We start from the raw sequence: 26,186 nt of genomic DNA, 5'->3' as shown, positions 1-26,186 counted from the left end.
CAGGGTTCAGGGACATTACTAAATAAGCCTGCGCACAACACTGGTCTTATTTCCGTCTCTTGGGCGATTTTCCCAGGTCATCGCTTTCCATTCAAATGGTGGCACACCATTTGACCATTGGGTGATGGAAATGTCCTCTGGTTGTTTAATACGACCAGTGTCACTGGGCATAAAGCAAAAACATTTTCAGATTTTTGTCTTGCATTTCCTCTTTTTCTATTGTAAAGTCAGATTCAGCAAACGTCCGTAAATTCACCAAATTATGGTAAATTATGCACGTCAACATCCCGGTTCTTACGAGAGCACGCGTTCATATTAACTCTTGGACACAGACCCCCGCCAAACACACACACACACACACACACACACACACACACACACACACACACACGTACGTATGTCCTAAGTGTTTTTTATGCTCTCTAATGATAAAAAACAACGATCCTGCTTTCGGAGATCGGTAAAAAAGAACACACCACTGTAACATCAGTAGTGAAACTGAGTGGAATTATTGCTTGCGTTGTTCGTCATATATGTTTTATTTCATGCAAACTTAAAAAATGTACCAGTGGAAGGGAGGAAATGTATGTTGAACTGTCGGTAGTTGCAATATAGAAAGTTACCCTGGACGCCGGCTGTTAATCTCAAATTACAAATTTTAATTGAAGGCTAATTTGTCACCATAGCAGATAGTGAGCGGGTCCATGTGTAACGTCCTAACGCGTCAGTTCTTGGCAGATCTGATCACTCGTTCTTGTATTAGGCTCGTTGTTCTTATTCCCACCATTATAAATGTCCTGAGCCATGCCAGTGTTTTGTTAGCAGACTGCATTTCATGACACAACTACCAGATTCCCAAATGCACGTGATTCACATTCACAGACTTTCCTGCTATTATGTTCAAACCAAAATAGGTGGGTTTTGAGGTACCATGTTCAAACCAAAATAGGTGGGTTTTGAGGTACCATGTTCAAACCAAAATAGGTGGGTTTTGAAGTACCATGTTCAAACCAAAATAGGTGGGTTTTGAGGTACCATGTTCAAACCAAAATAGGTGGGTTTTGAGGTACCATGTTCAAACCAAAATAGGTGGGTTTTGAGGTACCATGTTCAAACCAAAATAGGTGGGTTTTGAAGTACCATGTTCAAACCAAAATAGGTGGGTTTTGAGGTACCATGTTCAAACCAAAATAGGTGGGTTTTGAGGTACCATGTTCAAACCAAAATAGGTGGGTTGGCGGCAGAGTTGCAATCTAACAGTTGCAAACCTAAGTTTCCAACACTGGAAGGGAAGGTTTGGTATGGGAATGAAGAGCAAACAGCGAGAGACACAGAGGGAAGGAAGAGCTGGAAGAATGAAGACCTTATTTGCTTTTTAGGAGGAGCTGTATTTAGGGGGGGGGGGTGTGTGGAATGGCAGATTAATTTATTCTTTTTACTGTGATCAGGGAGTGGAGGTGTACTTATTTTATTATGACTTATTACAAGTTATTTTCAGTCTAAAACGATTTGACCTCATTTGTTGAAAGAGTAAATTATTTTTAACTATTTATTAATGAAGGTCATTATGACTGCACTTTTGTCGATACCAGTGCATGAAGGATTTACATTTACGCTGTTAATAATTGAAGTACGTTTGTTAACCAATTTTAAAAAGTTACAATGCACTGAGTAGGATGTTCAGTTATCTATGTACGTATATGTGTATCAGAAGCATTAGTAGTTGGACTTGCCCTGATGATTTCACCACCATGCTGAGCAATGACTCAGCAAATAGGTCAGTGTACCTCTTGATGCTGTTCTCCACAGTTCCTCTGTTCTCTTATCAAACACACGAGCAGAATTTAACTTTTAACCTTTCATACCCACCACCCCCCTTTTGCCAGAAAAGTCAAGTAATTGCCATCTTTAAATTTGGATTTGCTTGAGTCAAAGTATGTAGGGTGTGAACATGTATTCAGAATTAAATGTTGTGAAGTCATAATGCATAACCTATTTACACAATACCCAAAAAACCAGACTACCTTATCTAAAAGCAAAATCGCTTATTCTTGAAAAACAACAAAGAAATAAACAAACAAACATGATAAACATTGCTTTTCTACAGCTCCCTTGCTGAGCCTGCATGTGGACACTCCACTGAGGACTGAAGGCTGCAGAGTTGCGATGAACCCGTGATAGCAGTGATAGCGGAACGCCGAGCGCTCTCAACGCACAAGCCTGTCACCACAGGTCTCAGGTCTCAATTTGTATTGAATCCTGACTGCTGAAAGGCTAATAAAAGGTTGACTTAGACATATCTGATAAAGGGGCTACACAAATATAAAGAACATGTGTGGCCTGCATTGTAAAAAAATTTAGAATGAAAATAACAGTGCTTAAGTAGCAAGTCAAGCTTCCTGTAGCATCTGTGTGTTGTGGACGAGCAGGAATTGGCCTCATTGACACTGCCCCCTGCTGGATATTTGATTCACTACTAGTCGCTATTGCTTCTCTACTGTCACATACATCCACCATTTGATTACTTAATTTAATGAATGAATGAATGAATGAACGAATTAACGGATAAATGTAAAAAACAAACAAACAAACAAAAAAACTAACCACTGAATAATAAATGAACATAAATGAAGAAGCAAAAGTGTGAATTTCACAGCAAATATGTTTAAGACCTGTTAATTAATATTAAGGGCAAGTAACTTTCAAAGACCTAAATACAAGTAAGTTTATAAGTGGCACATTAGCACACTTGCAGCAGTTTTATTTCAACTGTTAACTATTAATTCCAGCCTTAGAAAATGTTAGTTTCAGCCTTAAAAAATGCTACTGTTCCTAAATGTAACCATTACATTTGTTATTTTAACCAAACTGCCCAGTGTCCTACATCACACACATGCTTGCCCAGTGTGGAACTCTGATGTCAGAGAACTTACATTTTTAATAGGACACTACTGATAAAAATAACACCAACTCATTCTATGTGCTCAGGTGTTTCTCCATTAATGGCTAAAATCAAAATTATGGTCTCTTTTCCTATTAATGTCACTGGGATAACTTGGTAAAGAGTAATAAACCACTGTCATTCTCCTCGAAAGACGATGAACCTAAGTCTATTATTCCTTGTTAAAACACACAACTGATTCCTGCGTTTTGACAATTTGTGACTCACACACTCATCTGAAAAAAATGTTTAATTTCAAACCTAACAATCAAAGCAACAGATGCCTAATAAAGCCTATTGCTGTGAAGTCACAGAAAAACATAGTATTGAATATTATAAACTCAGTGTGTAGGTGTAAAGGATCTGTTTAATTTAAGTAATAAGTAATAAGTAATAAGTGGTAATAAGTTTAACTCGATCATGTTTCAGTGAATAGAAGAATCACTATAGAGGTGAAAATGTGAACGGATGTTTTCAGAAGTACGCCGGAGAAGTGATCCACTTATTAACTTCATTAACCTAACTTGTTTCGAGCACCCTAACTGGTTTCCATTAACCCATCTCATTTTCATTAATCTAACTGGTTTCCATTTCACTAACTCGTTTTCATTACCCTAACTTGTTAACTTCTTTAATCTAACTCGTTTTCATTAACCTAACTCGTTAACTTCATTAAGCTAACTGGTTTCCATTAACCTAACTGGTTTACTTCATTAACCTAACTGGTTTCCATTAACCTAACTGGTTTACTTCATTAATCTAACTTGTTTCCATTAACCTAACTCATTTACTTCATTAATCTAACCAGTTTCCATTAACCTAACTCGTTTACTTCATTAATCTAACTAATTTCCATTAACCTAACTGGTTTACTTCATTAATCTAACTGGTCTCCATTAACCTAACTTGTTTACTTCATTAATCTAACTTGGTTCCATTAACTTAACCGGGTTCCATTAACCTAACTCGTTTACTTCATTAATTTAACTCTTTTCCATGAACCTAACTCGTTTACTTCATTAACCTAACTGGTTTGCTTCATTAATCTAACTCATTTCCATTACCCTAACTGGTTTCCATTAACCTAACTGGTTTACTTTATTAATCTAACTCGTTTCGATTAACCTAACTCGTTTACTTCATTAATCTGGTTTCCATTAACCTAACTGGTTTGCTTTATTAATCTAACTCGTTTCAATTACCCTAATTGGTTTCCATTAACCTAACTGGTTTACTTCATTAATCTAACTCATTTGCATTAACCTAACTCGTTTACTTCATTAATCTAACTAATTTCCATTAACCTAACTTGTTTACTTCATTAATCTAACTTGGTTCCGTTAACTTAACTGGGTTCCATTAGCCTAACTCATTTACTTCATTAATTTAACTCGTTTCCATGAACCTAACTCGTTTCCATGAACGTAACTCGTTTACTTCATTAACCTAACTGGTTTCCATTACCCCACTGGTTTACTTCATTAATCTAACTCGTTTCCATTAATCTAACTCGTTTCCATTAGCCTAACTTGTTCACTTCATTAATCTAACTTGTTTCCATTAATTTAACTGGTTTCCATTAACCTAACTCGTTAACTTCATTAACCTAACTGGTTTCCATTAACCTAACTCGTTAACTTCATTAACCTAACTGGTTTCCATTAACCTAACTGGTTTACTTCATTAATCTAACTGGTTTCCATTAACCTAACTGGTTTACTTCAATAATCTAACTGGTTTCCATTAACCTAACTGGTTTCCATTAACCTAACTGGTTTACTTCAATAATCTAACTGGTTTCCATTAACCTAACTGGTTTACTTCATTAATTTAACTGGTTTCCATTAACCTAACTGGTTTACTTCATTAATTTAACTGGTTTCCATTAACCTAACTGGTTTCCATTAACCTAACTGGTTTACTTCATTAATTTAACTCGTTTCCATTAACCTAACTTGTTTCCATTTCCCTAACTGTTTTTCAGTACCATACCTGGTTTCCATTAACCTAACTCGTTAACTTCATTAAGATAACTGGTTTCCATTAACCTAACTGGTTTCCATTAACCTAACTGGTTTACTTCATTAATCTAACTCGGTTCCATTAACCTAACTTGTTTGCTTCATTAATCTAACTGGTTTCCATTACCCTAACTGGTTTCCATTAACCTAACTCGTTTACTTCATTACTCTAACTGGTTTCCATTAACCTAACTGGTTTCCATTAACCTAACTGGTTTACTTCAATAATCTAACTGGTTTCCATTAACCTAACTGGTTTACTTCATTAATCTAACTTATTTCCATTAACCTAAGTCGTTTACTTCATTAATCTAACTTGTTTCCATTAACTTAACTGGGTTCCATTAACCTAACTGGTTTACATCATTACCCTAACTCGTTTCCATTAACCTAACTGCTTTACATCATTACCCTAACTCGTTTCCATTAACCTAACTGCTTTACATCATTACCCTAACTCGTTTCCATTAACCTAACTGCTTTACATCATTACCCTAACTCGTTTCCATTAACCTAACTGCTTTACATCATTACCCTAACTCGTTTCCATTAACCTAACTGCTTTACATCATTACCCTAACTCGTTTCCATTAACCTAACTGCTTTACATCATTACCCTAACTCGTTTCCATTAACCTAACTGCTTTACATCATTACCCTAACTCGTTTCCATTAACCTAACTGCTTTACATCATTACCCTAACTTGTTCTTCTCTCGCCCTCGTTTGTTTACATTTGGTCGTTTCCGCTCTGCCGCAAAGCCCTGTGGGTCGCTCGCCTCCGCTGTCGCTGGGCATTGTGGGGCGTCATTGGTCCTCCAGCCTCCCACCCGTCCAGCGTAAAGATGGCTGCCTCGGCGGCGGCGGCGCGCTCCGCGCCCGGGTTGTGCCCAGCCTTCGCCGTCGTCTGCTCCTTTCTGGAGCGCTACGGCGCCCTGCTGGACCTGCCGGAGCTCTCCATCCCGCAGCTGGAGCGCTATCTCCAGGAGACGGCGGCAGGTGTGGCACTTTGTCGCCCGGAGCTGCGCGGTTGGAGGGGAAGGTTTTGCACCTCCGCCGCGTCCGCTGCCCGTCGTGTTATTGTGTGGTTTGGGACGTCGTTGCTCGCTCGAATACCCCGCTTGCTGTCCGTGTGGGTCGCTCGCAACGACTAAAACTTTGTGCTCTCGTAGTTTTCGACGGTTTCTAACTTTCCGCGGCGTCGCACGTCGTCTTTTTTGTGCGCTTTGTGCCGGAGGGCTGATGCCCGTGCCGTGGCTTTATCTGGCTGCACTAAACTGCATCGCTCGGAGGGGGGCTGAAAGGGGGCAGTTTGTGAGACGGACGGAGACGTGCGCGTAAACGAGTGTGTCGCGTCTGGTTTGGAAAATGCACTCGATTCGCCAAAAAAAGGAAGGAAAAGGAAAAAAGCTGCACGCAGTCGCGAGACATCGCAACGCGCTCGGTTTATTTGCAGTTGAATAATAATTTTGGCAGTGGAGTGGTTCGCGGACGCCAGCGCGCATGCGCGGAGCGTGTAAACTTCCTGCCGCTGGAGCCAGTGTTGTTCGCTGAGAGCCCCGTCAGACTAACGGGAACCACAACTGGCGTGTTTTTTTTTCCCTTTTTAAATCCGTATTTTTAATCTATATGGCATGGTGGACAAAAGTCTTACTCGACTGTCTTAACTCCGGGGGGGCAGGCATTGATTAAGAGGCGCTAACGTTGGCTAACTAAGCGACTGTCAAGCACCTTCATTGTAAACAAATGCGTAGCGTTAACTCCAAGGCAGTTATTCTAGGCGCATTAAGCATGGCATTGCTGAAGGAAGGCGAGATATTTAAATTGGTCTTTATTTCTTCTCAATACAGTTCCCAAACTGCTGGTAGACCTTCATGTGAAGTTGTTGAGGAAAATAGGCAAGTCTGTTTCTGCAGACAGGTGGGAGAAGTATCTTGTAAAGGTAAGGCAGTTATTTGAATGATTTTATATATATATATATATATATATATATATATATATATATATATATATATATATAAATTAAAAACATGCAATGCATTTTTGTGGATGGATTCTTAATAAATTTTTGTTGCAAAATAAATATTGATTGTATTGATATGCACAGTTTTTGGATATTTTGCTTGACTTGAGTCAGGAAGTTGTAACATCTACAAAAGTAGATGTGATTATATGAATTAGATGAAGTAGATGCTGAATGCTATAATATTATTACTAGTCGTCACTTAATTGTGTTAATACAGGTATGTCAGGAGTTTAATACCACATGGGCATGGGAGCTGGAAAAAAAGGGCTATTGCGAGATGACACTGGAGTGCAAGACAGGAATCCTTAAGGTGAACTGAAGTGCTTGCATTCACATTTCTAGCTTTAACTGTTTTTGTGTGTGTGTGTGTCTCACTGGTATCATTTAAAGAAAGATTCATATGTGACTTCTAAGTCCAGTTTGGAAAGTGTATGTGTGTGGTGTCTCTGTGGGGGAAGGCGTTCTATTGCATGTCTATAGCAAAATAATGTATAGAAGAGGTACTTGTATGTACATTGTACAGTGCTTGTTATAATGATGTATAGGGTGTCACAAGACAGCAGGGAAGAATTTCATAGCTGTATTTATTTATACAAGTTTATTTTTATTTACTATATTTATATAGTAGAGAAAACCACTTTTTTTTTTTCTATTTCACGTATTTATTGTTAGAATTTAAGTGAGTTGCTTTATTTCTCCAGTACTTATGTGAATGCCAGTTTGATGACAATGTCAAGTTCAAGACTGCCATCAATGAAGAAGACCCAGATAAAATGCGCTTGCAGCCCATTGGCAGAGACAAAGATGGTCTCATGTACTGGTTCCAGTTGGACCAGGACCACAATGTGAGGGTCTATGTGGAGGAGCAGGACGACCTTGATGGATCATCCTGGAAATGCATTGTGAGGTAAGCGTGACATGCTGGGATTGAGCCTGTTATTTTGAAAGGTTAATTAATTGATGGTAATTCATCTCTGAACCTTCACAATATCCACATTTAGTTATAGTGGCTCTAATACATATGCAAAAATGTAAATTCTCTTTTTAAAGAGGTAATTCACATTTATCTGCCTTATTACTCATATATTTTATGAACGGCAATATTGGAATATTAATGTGAATGCAAATGTGACCCAGTCTGTATGCCAGTCCCAGGGAAATGCATTGAATATAATTGGAGACTGGATTATTTTTCTTCCACTTGGATGGGTATTGGACTGTAATATGAACACACTGCTTGAGTCGTGTAAATTTTATGCAGAAATCGGGACGATTTGGCTCAGATCCTCGGACTGCTGAAGACTCAGATTGATCCTGCACTGCTGGTGAAGAAGGATCAGGAGGAAGGCTCATCTAGTAACAGTCCAAGCCCAGAGGATGAGGAGAACAAAAAGAAAGAAGATAATGGTAGGGTGTTCTGAAGCTGTGGAGTTTACATGCCTGGGAGGGGTTAGCCTAGTGTGGATGATGTGGTCTGATCTACTTGAATATAATAGAGTTAAATGTACCTTTAATATTTGTCAGGATGCGTGTAATGTTTCAACCCTTCTCGAGTGCTTTAAGTGATTTTCTTTTTTAATTTTTAGGAGAGGTCAAGAAAGAAAATGATGTGGATGAAGAGAATCCAAAAGATGGATGTACTCTCTCCCCTAAGATGGAAAAAGAAGGTACATTTTCACAAAATGATCATTTGAAACAAGAGACCGCAGAGGAAAAAGAACAGAAAGACAACCAAGACACTAAAGAGGGGCTCAGACTTCAGCATGAAAAGCCTGGAAATGATGCAGTCATTACCCACGTGGTCAAAAAGGAGTCTGTGGAGGAAGCACTCAAAACCTCATCAGATTCACACTCGGAAAAAGGCTGTGGTCAGCTTCCTCCAGAACAAACAGAGGAGTTGAAGAAGAGGCCTGCGAATGAAGTACACAGAGTAATGAAAAATGATCAACAGGCAAAGATCCCCTTGAAAAAGAGGGAGATGAAACTGAGTGAGGACTTTGACAGCACCCCTAGTGGTGGCTGCGTTATTGTGCATAACCCAGTTGTGAAAGAACTGCAGGCAGCCAGTGGGGAGAATGGGTGGGACAGTGATAAACTCAATGGCGATGTCTCACATACAGCAGTGGAGGGTGAAAGACGCAACATCTCTGCGCTAAAGCAGGAAGAACCGGTGCCGGCTCTCTTGGTAACTCGGGTGGATACCTGTGGAACAGAGGACCTTCCTGACACAGCAAAACCAAAGGAAAAGGATCAGGAGAAGCAACAGAAAGAGGAGGATATTGCGACCAATAAGACGCAGACCAGTGTGGAAGAGCCCATGGAAGTGGACAAATGCAAGGAATCTGATTCCAACGGGGAATCCACAGTCATGAAAGAGGATCAAAAAGCTTCACCAAAGCAACTCACTCCGTTAACTGAAAAGTCATCTGAAGCTGAAGGGATGCTTTTGCCAACTGGTGTGGAAAAGGCTGATGAGTCATCACATATAGGTACTGCAGCAGAACATTCAGAACATCCCACCATGGAAAAGCCTGAGGAACCTGTTGCCATGGAGACCACAGAACATTTAGAACCTCCTGCCAAGGGTAAGTCTGAGGAACCAGGTTCTGTGGAGACCACAGAACATTCAGAACCTCCTACCAAGGGAAGGCCTGAGGAGGCTGCTGCCATGGAGACCAAAGAGCATTCAGAACCTCCCACCAAGGAAGAGCCTGAAGAACCTGGTGCCATGGAGACCACAGAACAATCTGAACCTGAGAAAAAAGAGAGTTCAGTGATTTTAAAGGAGAATCTGCCTTGTCCAAAAGACACGGGAGATGTGGTGGAAAACAAACTCAAAGAAACAAAAGACCTGCCAGACCAGACAAATGAAACAAATGCTCTAATGTTAGAAAAGAAAGCAGGCGCTTATAATGAAGCAGTGACATCACCTGCTCCAATGGAGATTCAGAGGGCCACATCTTTGGAAGAAAAGTCCCAAGCCTGTATGAAACAGAAGTCCTCCACACAAGAAGAGGTTGAGAAATCTGTTGTTAACAATGAGATTGAGAAAGGGTTTGCTCTCCAAGACAGCGCAACACCCTCTGCTTCGGAAGAAAACAAAACAGACCGTCGTACTGTTGATGAAATTTCGTCTTCTGTAGTAACGGTCTGTGCTTCAAGGGAGGACTTCAAAGAGCCTGAACTCCCTTTGGAATCCCCTAAACAGACTGAAAAGCACCAGGGTCCTACAGATGATAAACTCACAGAGGAAAGCAAAGAATCCACTGCTTTAATGGAAGACAAAGCATTCCCTGAGGATGCAGACATTTCTAATGAGAAGTCATCTTCCCCAAAAGTAAATGAAGCCCCTAATGACTCTGAAAAAACAACTGTTTGTGAAGAGACAAATAATGACCCCACAATAAAACAACCTTTGAAATCACTTAACAATCAGATAACGGTCACAGCAGAAGGAGATAAAATCTCCAAAGTAACTGTGTCGGTAGCTACCCTGGAAGAATTGGCAGATGAAGAAGCATCTAAAGATGTCCTTAAAGAGACAGTGAAGTCTCCCTCCCCTGAAAAATCCCAAGTAGATACTCATAAGGAAGCAGAAGGTAATGAAGATGACACAATCAAGATGACTTCAGAGTGCACAAAAACTGAAGAAATACGCTCAACTAGTGTTGAGGGCTCAGGACAGAAGGTAGACGATTGTTCATCTGACATCACTTCAGCAGCATGTGATGCTCGATCCCGGACTGAGGCTCTCGGCAAGCAGGATCGGCTAGATCAGTCTACAGCCAAGGACGAGCACTCCGAGGAGAGCAGGGTTTCTTTAGAACGTTCAAAACCAGACAGTAGGCTACGGGAGGAGCACCAAAGAGACAGTGAACCGAAAAGTGACTCTGAGAAGGAGACGCATGTCATTGGTGAAGCTCTGGAAGAGAACAAGGCAGGACAGAACCTAGATGGGGAAAAGAATGAGGCAGAGCTGAGTAAGGAGGATGGTGCAGATGGCAGCGTGCCATCTGAGGTGTCACAGGAGGGAATCCGTCTCAAAATCAAGGTTCCAGTGCACAGGCGGAAGGTAGAGCTGCAGCGAGAAGAGAGCAAGGGAGACTCCGAGTCAGAAGCCAGCGAAGGACGGTGTCTGAGAAGGTCGCCGAGGATCTGCAGGCCCACGGCCAAACTGGCAGAGATCCAGGACCGGAAGCTGGAGAGGAAGCATGCCGCATCTTTGGCAGAGAAGGACAAGGATGAACATGAAGAAAAAGAGAGCGAGGAAAATCCCGTACAGAAAAGACCAAAGGAGAGGAAGACGGACCCAGAAGGCCAAACCAAGCCAAAGGTACGTTTAAATCTGTCCGTCTGTACGGGTGTGTGTGTTTCAGTAAAAGCAGGTGTCAGATGTCAGTTTACAGAAGACGATGGGGCTCTTGAGAACGTCTTGAAACTACGATTTTGAATCCAAACTGTGAAACAGGGGAGACGCCGCCGGCGGACGCGATGGTCCAGCACCCGCTCCCGGCGTAAAAAGAAAGGCTCGGATGACGACGACGACGACATGACTTCAAGCGAGGAGGAAGAGACCGAAGAAGATGACAGTGATGAAGATTACAAGGTGGAGAAGGCCAGAAAGAGGAGGAGGAACCGCAACAGGGAGCGGAACAGCTCGGACTCTTCTACCTCGTCAGAAGATGACCTCCCAAACGATGACCCCTGCAAACACTGCGGCCTGCCCAACCATCCAGAGCTAGTGCGTTTTCAAGCATTTGACTTTGTATGGGCTTTTGGAAATTTCACACCTGTTCCAATTTAGTGTTGCTAACGTGTACCTATCGTTTACTTTTCAGATTCTGCTCTGTGACTCGTGCGACAGCGGCTATCACACGGCTTGTCTGCGGCCTCCCCTCATGATCATCCCCGATGGCGAGTGGTTTTGTCCACCCTGCCAGCATGTAAGTAGAACACCTGGACAGCATTTGGGAACCGAGACGTGATTCTCTCGAGTCCTGACGGATCATTCCGGTCTTCTCACAGAAACTGCTTTGTGACAAGTTAGAAGAACAGCTACAAAATCTAGATGCAGCACTTAAAAAGAAGGAACGTGCAGAGCGAAGGTAAACAATTATCATCTTGTTCTAGAAAATGCACCGTAAGGAGGGGAACACTTAAGGCAGAAAGGATACCAAAACTCAGCACAGACCAAAAGTGTTCAGAATGTAGCCACCATATTTGCTATGTTTAATTGGGATTTGATGGCTCTAACATGTACAGTACTGTTAATGGGTTGTTTTCTGAAACGTTTCTGACCTGAAGTAGTAAATGTTGTTTAAATGTCCACAGGAAAGAGCGTCTGGTGTACGTCGGGATTAGTGTTGAGAACATAATTGCACCTTCTGTAAGAACCTATTGTCATTTTCTTTTGGGTTTGGATGACATAAATAGATACCAAAGCAGCAAAAATAGCTTTTGTTTCTTTTCCTTGTGTTTTGCTTCGTTTGAGTACAACACCCAGAAGATTTAAGATGATCTAAAAATGTCTAAAAATGTCTAAGGTTGAGGTAGAGGAGGAAAAAGAGGAGGAAGAGGAAGAAAAGGTAGTAAAAGAAAAGAAAGAGGTCAAGAGAACCAAGCGCTGGGGCCGAAGGTCAACAAGGGCAAAGAAATACATCAGCTACAGGTAGAACTTGGATCTCCTTCCATTTGACGCATTTCTTGCTTCTGTGGACCTCGTGAAGCCATTTGTATCGATGTTGCTGCTGTTTTGCCCCCCTTTGTTTGCTTCAGGTTTGATGAGTTTGACGAAGCTATTGAGGAAGCAATTGAAGAGGATATAAAGGAGGCGGAGGGCGGAGGTAATGGGCAAGTGTTTGAGGTGTCGCCCTGTTCGTCGCTTTTGGGGCGATGGGCAACGCTGGCGAGGGTTTGTGTGACGGGAGTCTCGTTGCCTCTCCCTGAAGGAGCGGGCCGGGGGAAGGACATGGCCAATATCACGGGCCACAGAGGAAAGGACATGTCCACCATCCTACAGGAGGACGGGAAGGAAAACGGCCGGCTCCAGCGGCCCAGCGCAGGGCCGCGCAGGAAACGGCGGCGCCGCCTCAACGACCTGGACAGCGACAGCACCGTGGAGGAAGAGGAGAGCGAGGAAGAGTTCCGCATCAGCGATAGGTACCACAGACGGCCCCAAGGCACTTAAAACCCCCTCGTTCTGTAGTACAACACACCCACAAAGGACACACTCCGTAGTTCGAATTGCATATTGATCTCTCAAACACAATCTCGAAGAAGCGTGTTACCGTAACGTGCCGCTTTGTTCTACGAGCGTTCACCCGCGTCGTCTTGTGTCTAACTGACTGCAGCAGTGAAGAGGAGGAGTTTGTGGCGTCGGATAACGACGCAGAGAGTGACGCCGAGGCGCAGTGCTTGGACGACAGTGATTTCGGCAGCGACGGCTGCGGCACCGTCGAGGCCTTTGCGTCCAGGCGGAGGGCGCCGCCACGGAGACGGAACAGACTGCCTCACAGGCGACGCAGACCCAGAGGTTACTCCGACGACGAAGAGCTGGAGGAAACCGAGGAGGAGGAGGAAGAATTGGGTAATGAATGCTCTCTGTCTGAGCGTTCCTCTGACATTTGTCTTTAACTGGTGCCAATAAATGATTCGGTTAATATTTTATAATTGAATATTAAATATGTGAAGTATTTTATACTTTGTTGTTGTTGATGCAAATAATAATTCTAATTTGTATATAGCGGCTTGATATTTAAGCCAGTCTTATGGTGTATACAAATAAAAAATAGTGTACAAGACATTGTAAACATGAAATGAGAAGACTTTTAGACTTTTAATTATAAATACTAAAATAAAATAAAAGCCTCCATTTTCCTTGTGTTCTAACTAACTTTCAGAACGTTGTGTAAGCTGGCAATTTATGACCTTTAATCTGACAAATCTCACATACCTAGATATCTGCCTACTTGTAGGTGCTAAGAAGATGAATGCTTTAAAAAGCTTTAATCGGGTGGCTGTTTGTCATTGCGTTGAGTGCTGCTTTGCTAATTGATTGTGTGTGTGTTTAGTGACCGAGGGCTCCAGTGATTTCAACGACAGTGACCTGGACATGCGTAGGCGGCGTTCCCACCGGAGCCGGAAGAAGCAGGTGAACTACTGCGAGACCTCAGATTCCGACGGTTCGCAGGCCAGCGGCAACAAGGACAAGCCAAAGAACCGCAGGCGTCTGTCCAGCTCGGAGAGCGATGGTCAGCCTCACCCAAAAACCAGACACACCCATATACTCTTCTTCCACATTCTACAAAATAAAAACAATAATTATAAAAGCATTATTGCAAGATTTATTTTTACATGCCCACATGAATGAAGTAAAGAATATTTAGCAATTTACTGTATTTTAATCTAAGAGTGGTTTTAAAAAAAAGTAAAATAACTGAATACACAAAAAGGAGAAATGGCTGATATCAGTTTTTCTGTTGTACGGGCTGACTTGTTAACATGTAATATTTGCAGTGTTATTTAACACCATAAGCCTAGTTTTTTCTGATAGAGTAAGTAATTCAGATGTCTTTCGCTGATTGGACTGAGAATGGTAATGTGCGTGTGCACGGACGTGAATTTGCAGCGAGCTTCCATTCAGCGGACTCTGATGAGGAAGAGCGGAAGGGTATGAAGCGGCGGGCCGAGTCGTCGGGGGAGGAGTCTCACAAGCGACGCCGGCGCCTGTCCCTCAAGCGCAGGCGTGAGTCTGAGGATGACGACGACGACGACGACTCGGACGAGTCAGAGGAAGAGGACCGGCCGGTGCGCAAGCGTGTTAACCGCATCGATTCTGATGACAGTGAGGAAGAAGAAGAGGAGGAGGAGGAGGAGGAGGAGGAGAAGAAGAGCGTGGAGAAGGAGGCCGAGGACGTTCTGGGGAAGGGCGTTGGTTCTCTGGACTACAATCTGGTGGAGCTCCCGCCTACCAACGGACAGAGCCCAATGAAAGGCCTCGAGGGTTTCATCTCGCGGCCCCCCGTAGGCGTGACTGCCCCAGCCCTCATGGGTCACATGGGCCTTAAAAACAGTGGTGGGCCGCCAGCCTTGGCCATGGCCGCCAATGGCCTGGTCCCCCAGGAGATGGCGCCGCAGGACGAAGACGAGGATGACCTTTTGGGGGTCACAGACCTCGTAGACTACGTCTGCAACAGTGAACAGTTGTAAGATTGTTTCTTTTTTGTTTTGTTTTCCTCTTTCATGGAGTTCTCTTCCCCTATCCTGCACCCCTGTCATTGTGTTTTGTTAACCATTATTGGGATTTTGTTTTTGTTTGTCCGGTTTTTGTTTTGTCTTGCTTGTGTGTCATTAACCATGTTCCAAACAGTATCAGGACACTCAAGCTATCAGTTTTCAGTGATGCCAGCTGGAAAGGCCGAAGACGACGTACGTGAGCACAGCTCTTCTACACGCCCCCCCCCCCCCCCCGCGCTTGCCCTGCCTCTGTGCGTGAACAGCATCAGCATGACAGAGGCTGCATTTGAAACACAACCCCCCCCGCCCCCCCCCGTGGCCGCACCTGAACCAAGCATGTAAATATGCCCCCACCCCCGGCGATGGTGTCATTGGTGGTGTTGTCATTAAGAGACTCCCTAAGATGTTTTTATTTTGTAATCCTTGTGAGTGAAAGGCCAGGCAAATGATGAAATGACCTCTCCAATCTCTTTTACACTAATTATGTAGCCATTCCTTCTCAGCAAGTAAGTTAAGTAAGGTAGAGATGTTTTGGTATATTCTCCCCCCCCACACACACACGTTTCTTTATGGAATACATGAGTATTATTTTTCTCCACTGCTGATGGTCCAGCCACTTCCTCTTTAAGAAAAGCTAATGGCAAATGCACACAGGTGTGACCATGAGGTATAACTCAGTTAAGATCCAAACATGGTCACCTTTCTCTAAATTACACCCCATTCTGAAGTTGAAGAGGGATGTACTAATAAATGTCTTCAGTACTGATTTGGATTTTTGATACTGCTGGTCGAAAAACATGTCTGCTATCTAATGAAAACAAACATAAGCTTAGTTTTGTTATACTATTTATTCTTTATAATGTAATTTTTAACTTTTTAACTAATTGCAGTTCAATCATTCACACACTTCTTTCATGGTAACGGTTATCAAGTTTGAAGTGTAGTTCCAACAAGAAAAATAAGAAAGCCAGAGTCCTTGGGGGGATTCTGATCTCTTTAGGGTCTTGTGTAGAAACAGTAATTTAAGAAAAAATAGTGTTCAAATAATTCTTTTTGTATAGCCTGAAACGACCATTTTGCCCCTAGAAGTGATGCTTGGCTTTGTTTTAGTAGGATCAAAGAAATCTCCAATATCAAACACTATTTCCATGGCAGCTCATCAGTGCATCAAATGCCAAATTGAAAAGTGTCACTTGCGATGTTGTATGTCATCATGTATATTTGTAAAGCTTGGATTTGAACTTTTAATTATTTGTTTAGTGTGAACACTTATAAGAATGGATTCCTTTCGTCCCTTTGCTTCATTTTCCCAAAGCTTTCTCTGAAGCGTGGATCGGGCATGTCCCGGAATAGGAAGTGTTTGTGTCATGCGTTGCCTGTAGATTTCATGCAAGTCTTTTCATCCCTTACTACAAGTATTCAAAAGACTTTTCACTGGCATCTCTTTCTATTTCCTCACAAGACCTGCCCCAATTCCCCACTTGCATTTAGACGCTTTTGTTGGTCTCCTTCACCTATTAACATTATAATCTTTGTTTTGTTTGGTTTGTTTTCCACATACACAGACCATTGCTACTTTTCCTTCAGTATGTGCGCAATATATTTTTCTTGTTAAATCGTAGAGATCCACTTCCACCAGTCCAACTGTTCTTTGCAGGAGCAGAAGTTCCCCCAGCTGTGGTGTTGTAACGTGTCCAACGCCATCTGGGGCCACCTTGCAATCAGAACCTTCATCGTTTTGGTTTTGTTTTTTTAGTTTTGTCCAGCACAGATACAAGTGTTGTGAGAAGGAAATGCATAGATCAGTAATGAATTTGAGGACTGTTTTCAGCACCAGTGGACTTGCATAGTGGGAGTCAATGGGAGAGTTTGACTTGGGAGGAAAGATGCATAATACACATTATCCTTGCGTGTACTATAACTGTAGTTTTTGCTGTAACATAGAAGCATTTTTAAATCATTCAAACGATATATATTTAGCAGTCCTTTATGATTGCAACTGTTTATAATTTTTGGTTTTTGTTTTTGTAGTAGGTTGTGGTATTGCACAACTTTTGTACAATTCTAAAGTGTCTGAAGTGCGCTATGGCATGTTTGTTCTGTCTGACTGTCGAGATTAGATGCTCTTTCTTGGGATGTGTGCTCCAGAGTTGGGTTTCAGTTGAACTGAATCCGGAGTTCAGTTGTGTGGCTCAGCAAAGGCTGCTGTGAGTTGAAGCTAATGTCGACTGGCTCATCCGTAAAGCCGCCTCTGTGGCACACACCCCCAGTGAGGATGGCATATACACCCCCCGTTTGCATTTTTCACCAGTGGTACAGTATGTTTCACTGCTTGCTAGAACGTTGTACATATGTAACCTTTTTATTAGCGGGAATTACTGCAGGAGCTGTCTGAGCTATAACAGCTGATCTCAGAACGGTGTGGGTATGAGGGCATGGAACGAGAGATTTTTAAAATGTCTTGTAAAATAATGTTGACAATTGGCATGCACACCTCTCCTAATCAAATTTTTCTTTTTTTCATCACGACACTTTATACAGTGCTAAATTCATAGGCCATCAATGTTAAGAGAATGGAACAAAACCGTTTGTTGTTAAGTCACATTTTACTAAGACTAATTAGCATCATAGTTTTCGGTTAGAAATACGTTCCCTAAGTAAGAACTCAGTGTCGGTGCTGTGCCCCTTCTGTTGCTGAACAATATTTGCATACTGATTAAAATTCTACATTTTCGGTGACCCCTAACAATATGAAGTAAAAACACTTGTTGTTGTCTGTTGTTGTTTCCCCATTCATCTTAGGACCAGACCTTGTATTTCCCGAGATTATAAATACCTGGTATTTTTTGCATCAGGCTGCTTCGGCATTCACCATGTTATTGATTTTAATAACTCCGATAACAGCGTGAAAAGTTAGTGCCAATAAATCGAGACTTTTTTTTTTTTTTGTAGTGCAAGACCTGGGTAAGTGTGCGGATGGAGTCTGGTTTGGGCATTAGCTTTTAGAGATGTCCTCTGTCTTTTTGTTATTCTTTTAAATGTTTTTGTTAACTGTATTGTATGTTCTTTCATATAAATACAATCTTGTACATTTGTCATAATAAAAGGGTACTGCACCTATTTGTCCGACTGCTTTCATAAAACCTTTTGGGACGGATCGCTGTAATGCAATGAAACATTTTCCCCATGATAATTGAAATTTAATTTCCGACGGTGTTAATCTTACAGGTCATATTTAGATTCGTGTCTTATTAATGCTTTTACAATTTTGCACATCTATACCTTATCCTAATTCGCGCCTTTGTCTTACGTTTCTCTGGAAGAATTTAAACGTACTGTGTGGGGGGGAAAAGGGAGCTTCATTAGCAATTCGTGTTCTCATCTGCCCACTAACAGGTGAGAATGATTACAAGTTTTAATTGCATTTCTCTTTAGTGGACATCAGGAATGCAGTAATTACAAAGGCCGCTCCGCAAAGCGATGATTTATTTAACTAGCCCCGCCCTTCTAATGCCACGCCCCCCTCCCACAAGAGCGCTGGCAAGCCTGCGCGCCGCCGTAGCGCTACACTCTGAAAAGCAGCATGCTGTGGTAGGTCACATTCAGCAATGGATGGGAAATAAAACGTATAAAGTTGGTTTTACCCAGTCAAGCCCGTTTTCGCGCCGACATCTACTATCTGCTGTTTCAACGGCAAATCCGTGGCACTTTTTTTGTTATTGCAAGAATGGTTGTGTTGCAAAATGTGTCTCCTCCAAGCGAAGGAGTTAGACATGAACAAACTGACATTACCGCAGTGTTGGACGGAAAGGGACTCGGTCCAGGAACTCTGTGTGTGGCTGAAACGTAAGTACGGTAGACTTGGGTGAGTAAAGATTTCCACCACTCTGGGCCGTGTTGTTGAAACTACCTTTAGTGCCCCGTGTGAGGGAAATGTTACAGCTGGCTTCCTGGCATGTTAAACGAATCTATGCAAGTTGTTGTCAGGTCACTGAAGTATGTTTTCCTGTCCCTCTGGAAGTCGTGTCTCCTGGTTCGATGGGTCAGGAGTGGGATTTTCTTTGGAGTATCCATCAATTAGTCTCCATGCTATCTCACGTGACCTGAGCACCTACCCCGAGGAGCACCTGTATGTGATGGTTAACTCCAAGTATAAAGGTACAAGTGCTACTTGCAAACTCTAGGCCATTTACAGACAACAGGTGGTGTGTCCAACGCCCACCTAATGGCTACAAAGGAGAAGGAGGAATACCTCTTAAAAAAAAACTCTGTGAAAACCTTTTTTTTGTGTGTGACTTTTGGTGAAGTTTTCCCATTGCATATTGACACATGTGAATTATTTATAAGACTGATTAATTCTTTAGCAGAGCCATTTTGACATAAGTGATGTAGCATGCAGAAAAACTGATTAAGCTTTACACCATCATTGGAGCAATACAGAACCAAGGCTTGACGAGCTTGGTCAAATTTGAAGCATCTTCTGTATTCTAAAAGACCAATCCATTGGCTGGGTGGGAAAATGATGTTTTGTGCCCAGATCCACCCACCCCTTTTCAGACCACATCTGAAAAGCCTCCTCCATTATGTAGACTGCTTTGGCAACAGTGCAGGAAATGCCCACCTCAAAGATGATGTGCATCTAAGCAGTTTGTCTTTAAATGCAGCCCATTGGTGTTCCTGAGATTTTACATTCACGGCATTTAGCAGATGCTCTTCTCCAGAGCGACTTACAAAAGTGCTTTGTCATTTACTCATAGAATACATCCTAGCCAGTACAGTAGGTCAGAGTCCAATATACCAATGAACTAGAATAATGTAGTAATACGGGGATCACTGCTGATGCCTAGAAGTACAAAATACATAAGATCTATCTTAAACAATAAGTGTAATAAACAATAAGTGCTAGAGTTTGTTAAACAAAATCAGTGTAATACACAATACCCTACAATAAGTACTATTTTAGTCAGTCAATATAGGAGCAGGGTCAGTTGTCATTTAAATATTCCACGAATAGATGGGTCTTCAGTCTGCGTTTGAAGACTGCAAGGGACTCTGCTGTCCGGACAGAAAGAGGGAGTTCGTTCCACCATCCTGGAGCCAAGACAGAAAATGGTCTCGCTGCTGGTCGCTCCTTAACACCTGAAGCAAGGCATTTCAAGCCGAGCTGTACTTGAGGTTCGGATCAGGCTTTGACCATTGACCTCATGTATGAAGGAGCTGGTCCGTTTTTGGCTTTGTAGGCAAACGCCGAGGTTTTAAATCTGGTGCGTGCAGCTACTGGAAGCCAATGAAGGGAGGGCAGCAGCGGAGTAAGATGTGGAATTTAGAACTTGAAAGAATCTTGTCCCCATCTACCCACCCACACATACAGGAAGTACACTCGACTCGTTGTTTGTGCCTAGTTTGTCGCTAAAAAGAATTGAGTGGTGAACAATGTTCACGGAGTAGTTGACACAGGAAATGTTTTATCAGTGACCAAGCAGTCGAGCTCCAACACGGTATGTCTTTGTCCGTGGAACAAAAGTGAAACGTAGGGGGCCTCTGTTCATGATTTGGTCTCCTTACCGTTTTCAGAATATTCCAAAAATGAGGAGGAAAAGACCAAGGACGAAGGTAATGACGGCAGCAGTGAAGACAGCGAGGACTCCGCGAGTGTCGTCACGGAGATCCGTTTTGTTCCAAACGACAAAGGCTCTCGTGAGTGTTGAACGAGCTGTGTATCACTTGCTGCATACCATTCTGGTCAGAACTAGCCTGAACTGCATTTGCTCTGCTCTGTTCCGAGTCGCAGTGGAGACCGTGTTCGCGGCCATGTCCGAGTGCCAGGCCCTGCACCCTGATCCGGACGACTCGGACTCCGATTTTGACGGTGACGAGTATGACGTCGAGGAGGCAGGTGAGGCTTTGGAACTAGGCGCTTGCCCCGAAGCAAGCGTTTCGAACGCAGACTTAATGTGCACAGCGTAGACGCCTTTTGGACCGTCATGCCTCGTGTTTTTGGCCCCGCAGAGCAGGGCCAAATTGATCTGCCCACATATTACTCATTCGAGGAGGGCATGTCGCAGCTGACGGCGGAAGGACAGGCCACGCTAGACAGGCTGGAGGGAATGCTGGCGCAAGCATCAGACCCACAGCACCGCATGGCGGGAGTCAGGACGCACGACGCAGCGGACGCCGTAAATGGTGATTAGAATTTTAATTAATACACCTGTATGGTAAGGAATTGCATTTCTGTAACTGAGCTCACGGTCGTAAAAGACGGGGCATGTGGATCTAGCGCTCTTCCTGTGCTCACCCAGTGATTTAGTCTCTCTGAATTAGTGCTTTCCATTACTGCTTTGCTTTTGTGTCCTATGCAGAAGACCAGTGTTCTTTTCTACTTTCAGTATGCGTGCACACTGATCAACAGTAACAAAGCGCATGTGACTTGTTACTATAGTTGTAAAAGTATGTTTACTTTTTTAGAGACCATTTTCATTACAGTTTAAAGTTTTGTATAAAACTTTGCAGCCTGTGTCAGAAGTGAGAGAAAACGAAATGTCTAAAATATTTGAAGGAAAACGATACACTGTAAAATTGGCACAGGAGTTGCATCCATCTCCCTGATAGAAAATATTCATCCAGATATAATAACTCGGTTCTTTTAATACATGAACATTTTTAAAACCATTATTTTTTTATCATCTTGATTAGAAATATAAATGGAGGACTACTACTTTTATTCCAGTAATACTTGAGTAATTTTAGCAGGAGTTTCTGTTCCCAGTTCTCCTTGCTTTTACTAAAGTACAGGATTGCATACTTTGTTCAATACTGATGCGTGTATCCATTGGTTATTTTGCATTCTGGAAAGTGGGTGAATTCCATTTTAAGCCACCTGTTTTGTGCTATGCAATTACTGTATGGCGAGAAGTACTGTTTAGCTGGGAAGTGTCCATTTATGTATTGGGGGGGGGGGGGGGGGAAATATTTGGGCTCCCTTGCACTTGAATTCACTTACAAGTGGAAGAGCCCAATGTAGTTCACTTGTAAATGAGCACTTGAATAAAATTTGGTTTGACATGTTTGCTGTACTTGGCGGGCAGTCTCGTCAATGACCTTTCAGGATGTCAGTGGGTGTGTGATGCGTCAGTTAACAATGATAACTGAGCTTTATTGCTTGGAGTATTTTAGTGGATTTGGGCAGCATGGTGTTAAGTGGGGTAGCTGTCAGCCTAGATTAAACCCAGGGCCTCTTGTTGGATGGCCAAGAGGTTCTCTGACTGCTTTGCTGATTAGCCTAGTCCTCTTCTCGACCACAGTATTTAACGTCAGATAAAAATAGCTTCATCTCCCTCGCAGACACGTCTAAGATGGACTCTGGTGCTCGGGGAGTTTCTGGACAGTTTGACGATGCTGATGTTGACCACTGGTAAGTCCCAGTAACCCATCATGTTTCATTTTTCATAGCCAAGTTTAGCACCAGAACTACATACAGCACGGTCCATAATCACTCAGTGAGGCAATACCAGTAAGTTTCAGCCTGCAGTGTACAGTATGCGAGACGCTCCCCCGGCATCCCTGTTGGGTTGTGCCACGTGAGCGTGCCAGATCTTAATCAGATGTGAGCAGTTTGTCTCGCTAGCGCAGCTCGAACAGAGAGCCTCTTGTTTTCTCTCGCCAGAAGCACTTGAAAAGAAGCTGGACGAGCGTAGCGGGGGGAGAAGCTGACATGCCGTATAAATGCTACTAGGCTGAACCACTGTACACTTGATGGCTAACCCTCAATACTGCTGCATTGTGATTTATATCTAGCTTTTTTCTTTTTTTAATCGACCTCCTTTTCTTCTCACAAGGACCAGTGAATACGAATTTGTCTGTTTTGATGTAAATAAAACTAAAAGCATTCTGCTGTGGCATCTTAAGTGGAAGTCCATCTGAGTGTCTTCATTCCTCACTTTGATGTTGCCTGAAGTGTTGCTGGGGCCAGCAGCCTCTAGTTTTTGTCCTGCACATGTCTCCAGTGAGCTGGGGATCAGGTACGGTCATGCCTGCACGGCTGAGCTCACGTCCTCCACCCCAGCCCTATCCCAGCCCTACCAGCCACTGCTGAGAGAAGCACTCCTTTGTCTGTCTCCCTCTACTTCCTGTGTGACTGCAGGGGGGTTTGTCACAATGTTGGTCCTCTTTTAGAGGGGTGAGACGGAGATGGACTAGCCCACCCTGCCACCCCTGAGTTTTTACTCATGCTGTAGTCTGAAATGGTATATTAGTACGGCGTGATCCTGTAACTCTGCTGCATGAGGGTTGAAACCGTTTCCTGTTCTTTCCGAAACGAGCAGACTGTTTGTACTCCCTTCCCTTTGGTGCCTGACCATGAACTGACGTGCATCTGAAATGGCAAAACCTCCTCAAGCTCTCAGTAGTTGAATAAAACCTTTTTTTGGGTTTGTTTAATAGCTCTGCAAGTTGAGTGATACTTTAAATATTTATAGATATTTTCTTCAATTAGATGGCTAAATATCTCGGCGTAGGGACAGATTGTGGTTACTTTTCTGCTGCACAATTTAAGGGATAAAATCTTAAACCACTGTCAGCTTGTCCACTAGCTCCTACTCAACTTTCCCCTGAGATGTCCAGGGTAATTACAGGGTGAAACTGCTTTCAAGAGCTGTGGCTGGAATGAAATTTTTCCACTGCATAGAAAACTATGATTCATTACTAGTAGCATAGAGCATCTGCGCTTTTTCTTTTCCACAGTTGCACAACCTGGTACAAAACGGAGCCTTAGCTACTGTACAGTATTGAGCTGATCAAGTTCTGCCTGGTGTTGTGATCCCTCATTTGTTAGTCTATTAATAAGCTCACAATATCAGACCTGAATCCAGTGAAATGTCCTTTTGGAAAAAAAAAAAATAATATTCTGAATAATACTCATCTGAAAGTCTTGGCTTAAGTGTACATTAATACATAATGTCATGTATGTTTATGGGTCAATGCTGTATTATTCTGTGGGTAATTTCTATGGTTTGCTCAGTCATGCTAGTGTTATGGTCTCAAGCTTTGTTCCAAACCTTCAGTAAAACAATTCCTTGGTAATATGACTTAATTTATCATTTTTAACCCTCCCATTCTCTCACTTGTGTATACACATCCCCACCAGATCAATATTAAACAAAACTTGTTGCACTGTATGTTTCTTATTTATTGTAAGCAACACAACAGAAGAGCTATTGGCTTCAGCTACTGGCATTTTAGGTGCTAGAAGTTGTCAAATATAAGTGTGTGTGTGAGTGAAATCTGTCTGTGTGCCTGTCTTTCAGTGTGTGCTCTTAAATGCACTGGACCTTTCACTGTGAAGCCATTTTCAGTGAGGAAACTATTTTATACAATAGGGAGTAATTGAAACTTTCCCCGATACCTAACTATTCCAACAATGGTGTATAATCTGCATCTGAAGGGAATCTGCCCCACTTTAAAGTTAGCTGGCTAAGCAATGAAGCCTTTGTGTTACAGTTCAAAAGACACTGGAGAGTTATCCTGTGGCCAACGTTAAATGATAAATATCTCTAGGTGGAAATTGGGGCCAAACTGGTGATTGAATTTTAACATCCAACTACAGGTGTTCTCAGACCTTTGTTCTTTTGTACCCCTTTCACTGCATTTTATGATTATGGGATCTTTCCATAAAAAGGAACTCTCAAATAATACTATTGCACTGGCCATACCTATAAAGTGGGCAGTAAAACACACAGCTTAAGCCAATGTGACTTTACACGCACAATTTCTTAATGCATGTCTCCTAATGTAGTCAGTTTTGTAATAGCATATTTTAATGATGTGTGTGTCCTTTTTATAACCAAAAAATAAAAATCACAGCATTCCAACGCGATCAGTATATTGTGACCAAAGTTACACCACAACTGTTACCAGGTAACCCCCATGAGACGGTAACTCAACATGGAGTTTCCAGAAAGGAAAGGACCATTGTTTCACCAGGGGATGGATTAAAGTTTAAACGCTTGAGCCTAAATGCGCTTCTTCACATGCAGGCTGCTTTTTTTTGTCCCCATACACACACGCACGAGCTGATGTGTTTAAACCACGGAATACTTAGCTGGCTGTGACTACAGGTTTACACAAAATTTATCCATTTTGACAAAGATCATGAAAGAACTGATCTGAGAAAACATGTACTTGCATTTTTAATGTGAGAACTTGTAAACTAAAATTTGCACGTGTATTTCTCACGTTTGAACTAGTCTAAAAGGGAATGCTAATTTTTCACTCGCACAACTGTTATTTTAAAACTTGAAGTCGCAGAGGGAAAAAAAGTCATAAATGTGTTAAGAAATATTAAGATAAACACAAGTTCGACCTTGCAACCTCTATAACATGACTGCACAACATAGCGAGCGCTATTAAATCAGTATTAAGATACGATCGCAATAGTCTTGCAGGCTCTCGGGTTTTGCAAGCCGCCGCGTGTACGTGCACGAGGACAAGACTCTAGCGGGCATAGAAGTGTCAGTCATTTTAAATAACAGTGTTGATTCATATCTGGAAAATGGATTTTAAAAATAGGCTATTGTTGATTACATTAGACGTACGATATACAAACATGCCTCATTCATGGCGCGGGAGCTTAAACTGTTTCACAGTAACATTTCTGTAGTTTTGAGCTGGGGTTAAAGTGCAAACCTGCATCGCAGCCCTGATTTAGAAAATATATACATTAACACCCCGCTTTCGACAGTAATTTTAGACTTAGACCAAATCTTGGGCTAAATTCCAGTGCGAATTAGACACGCTGTTTAGGATTTGGCTCAGTCTGGTTCCAGAAATCCGATCTCATCTTTAATACTTAATCCGCCTGGGCTTTGCACAAAAATGTCAATGAATGCAGAGACGTAAACAGATGCCAGGTGTGTTCAGGTCATGCTGGACCAGGCTTGGGTATCTCAAGTCAAGAAATAATATCGGGT

General features: G+C 42.4%; 2 protein-coding genes across 4 annotated transcripts; both read left to right on the top strand.

Annotated features, from left to right (window-relative positions):
- Positions 1–5,742: 5,742 nt before the first annotated feature.
- Positions 5,743–18,338, top strand: rsf1b.1 (remodeling and spacing factor 1b, tandem duplicate 1). Of its 2 annotated transcripts, XM_035535657.2 has the most exons (16): positions 5,743–5,960; positions 6,812–6,903; positions 7,205–7,297; positions 7,689–7,894; positions 8,249–8,394; positions 8,574–11,320; positions 11,456–11,728; positions 11,826–11,930; positions 12,013–12,092; positions 12,319–12,373; positions 12,531–12,655; positions 12,763–12,830; positions 12,936–13,146; positions 13,338–13,573; positions 14,058–14,237; positions 14,615–18,338. In XM_035535657.2, the coding sequence occupies exons 1-16, from the start codon at positions 5,807–5,809 to the stop codon at positions 15,193–15,195; spliced, it is 5,352 nt and encodes a 1,783-aa protein (XP_035391550.1). In that variant the 5' UTR covers positions 5,743–5,806; the 3' UTR covers positions 15,196–18,338. The 2 variants fall into 2 exon arrangements, with proteins under 2 accessions (XP_035391550.1, XP_081558040.1); XM_081701914.1 differs by having other exon boundaries at positions 12,763–13,146.
- Positions 18,339–18,792: 454 nt separating this feature from the next.
- Positions 18,793–23,126, top strand: LOC113573341 (methylosome subunit pICln-like). Of its 2 annotated transcripts, none has more exons than XM_027003537.3 (7): positions 18,793–19,068; positions 19,244–19,380; positions 20,797–20,919; positions 21,014–21,118; positions 21,232–21,405; positions 22,564–22,633; positions 22,889–23,126. In XM_027003537.3, exons 1-7 carry the CDS (start codon positions 18,950–18,952, stop codon positions 22,893–22,895), a joined length of 735 nt encoding a protein of 244 aa, XP_026859338.2. In that variant the 5' UTR covers positions 18,793–18,949; the 3' UTR covers positions 22,896–23,126. The 2 variants fall into 2 exon arrangements, with proteins under 2 accessions (XP_026859338.2, XP_026859339.2); XM_027003538.3 differs by having other exon boundaries at positions 22,886–23,126.
- Positions 23,127–26,186: the final 3,060 nt, after the last annotated feature.

This window comes from Electrophorus electricus, chromosome 19, assembly GCF_041902795.1.
Source record: "Electrophorus electricus isolate QZ-2024a chromosome 19, ASM4190279v1, whole genome shotgun sequence".
Lineage (NCBI taxonomy): Eukaryota > Metazoa > Chordata > Actinopteri > Gymnotiformes > Gymnotidae > Electrophorus > Electrophorus electricus.
This window is presented reverse-complemented; position numbering and strand designations above follow the sequence as displayed.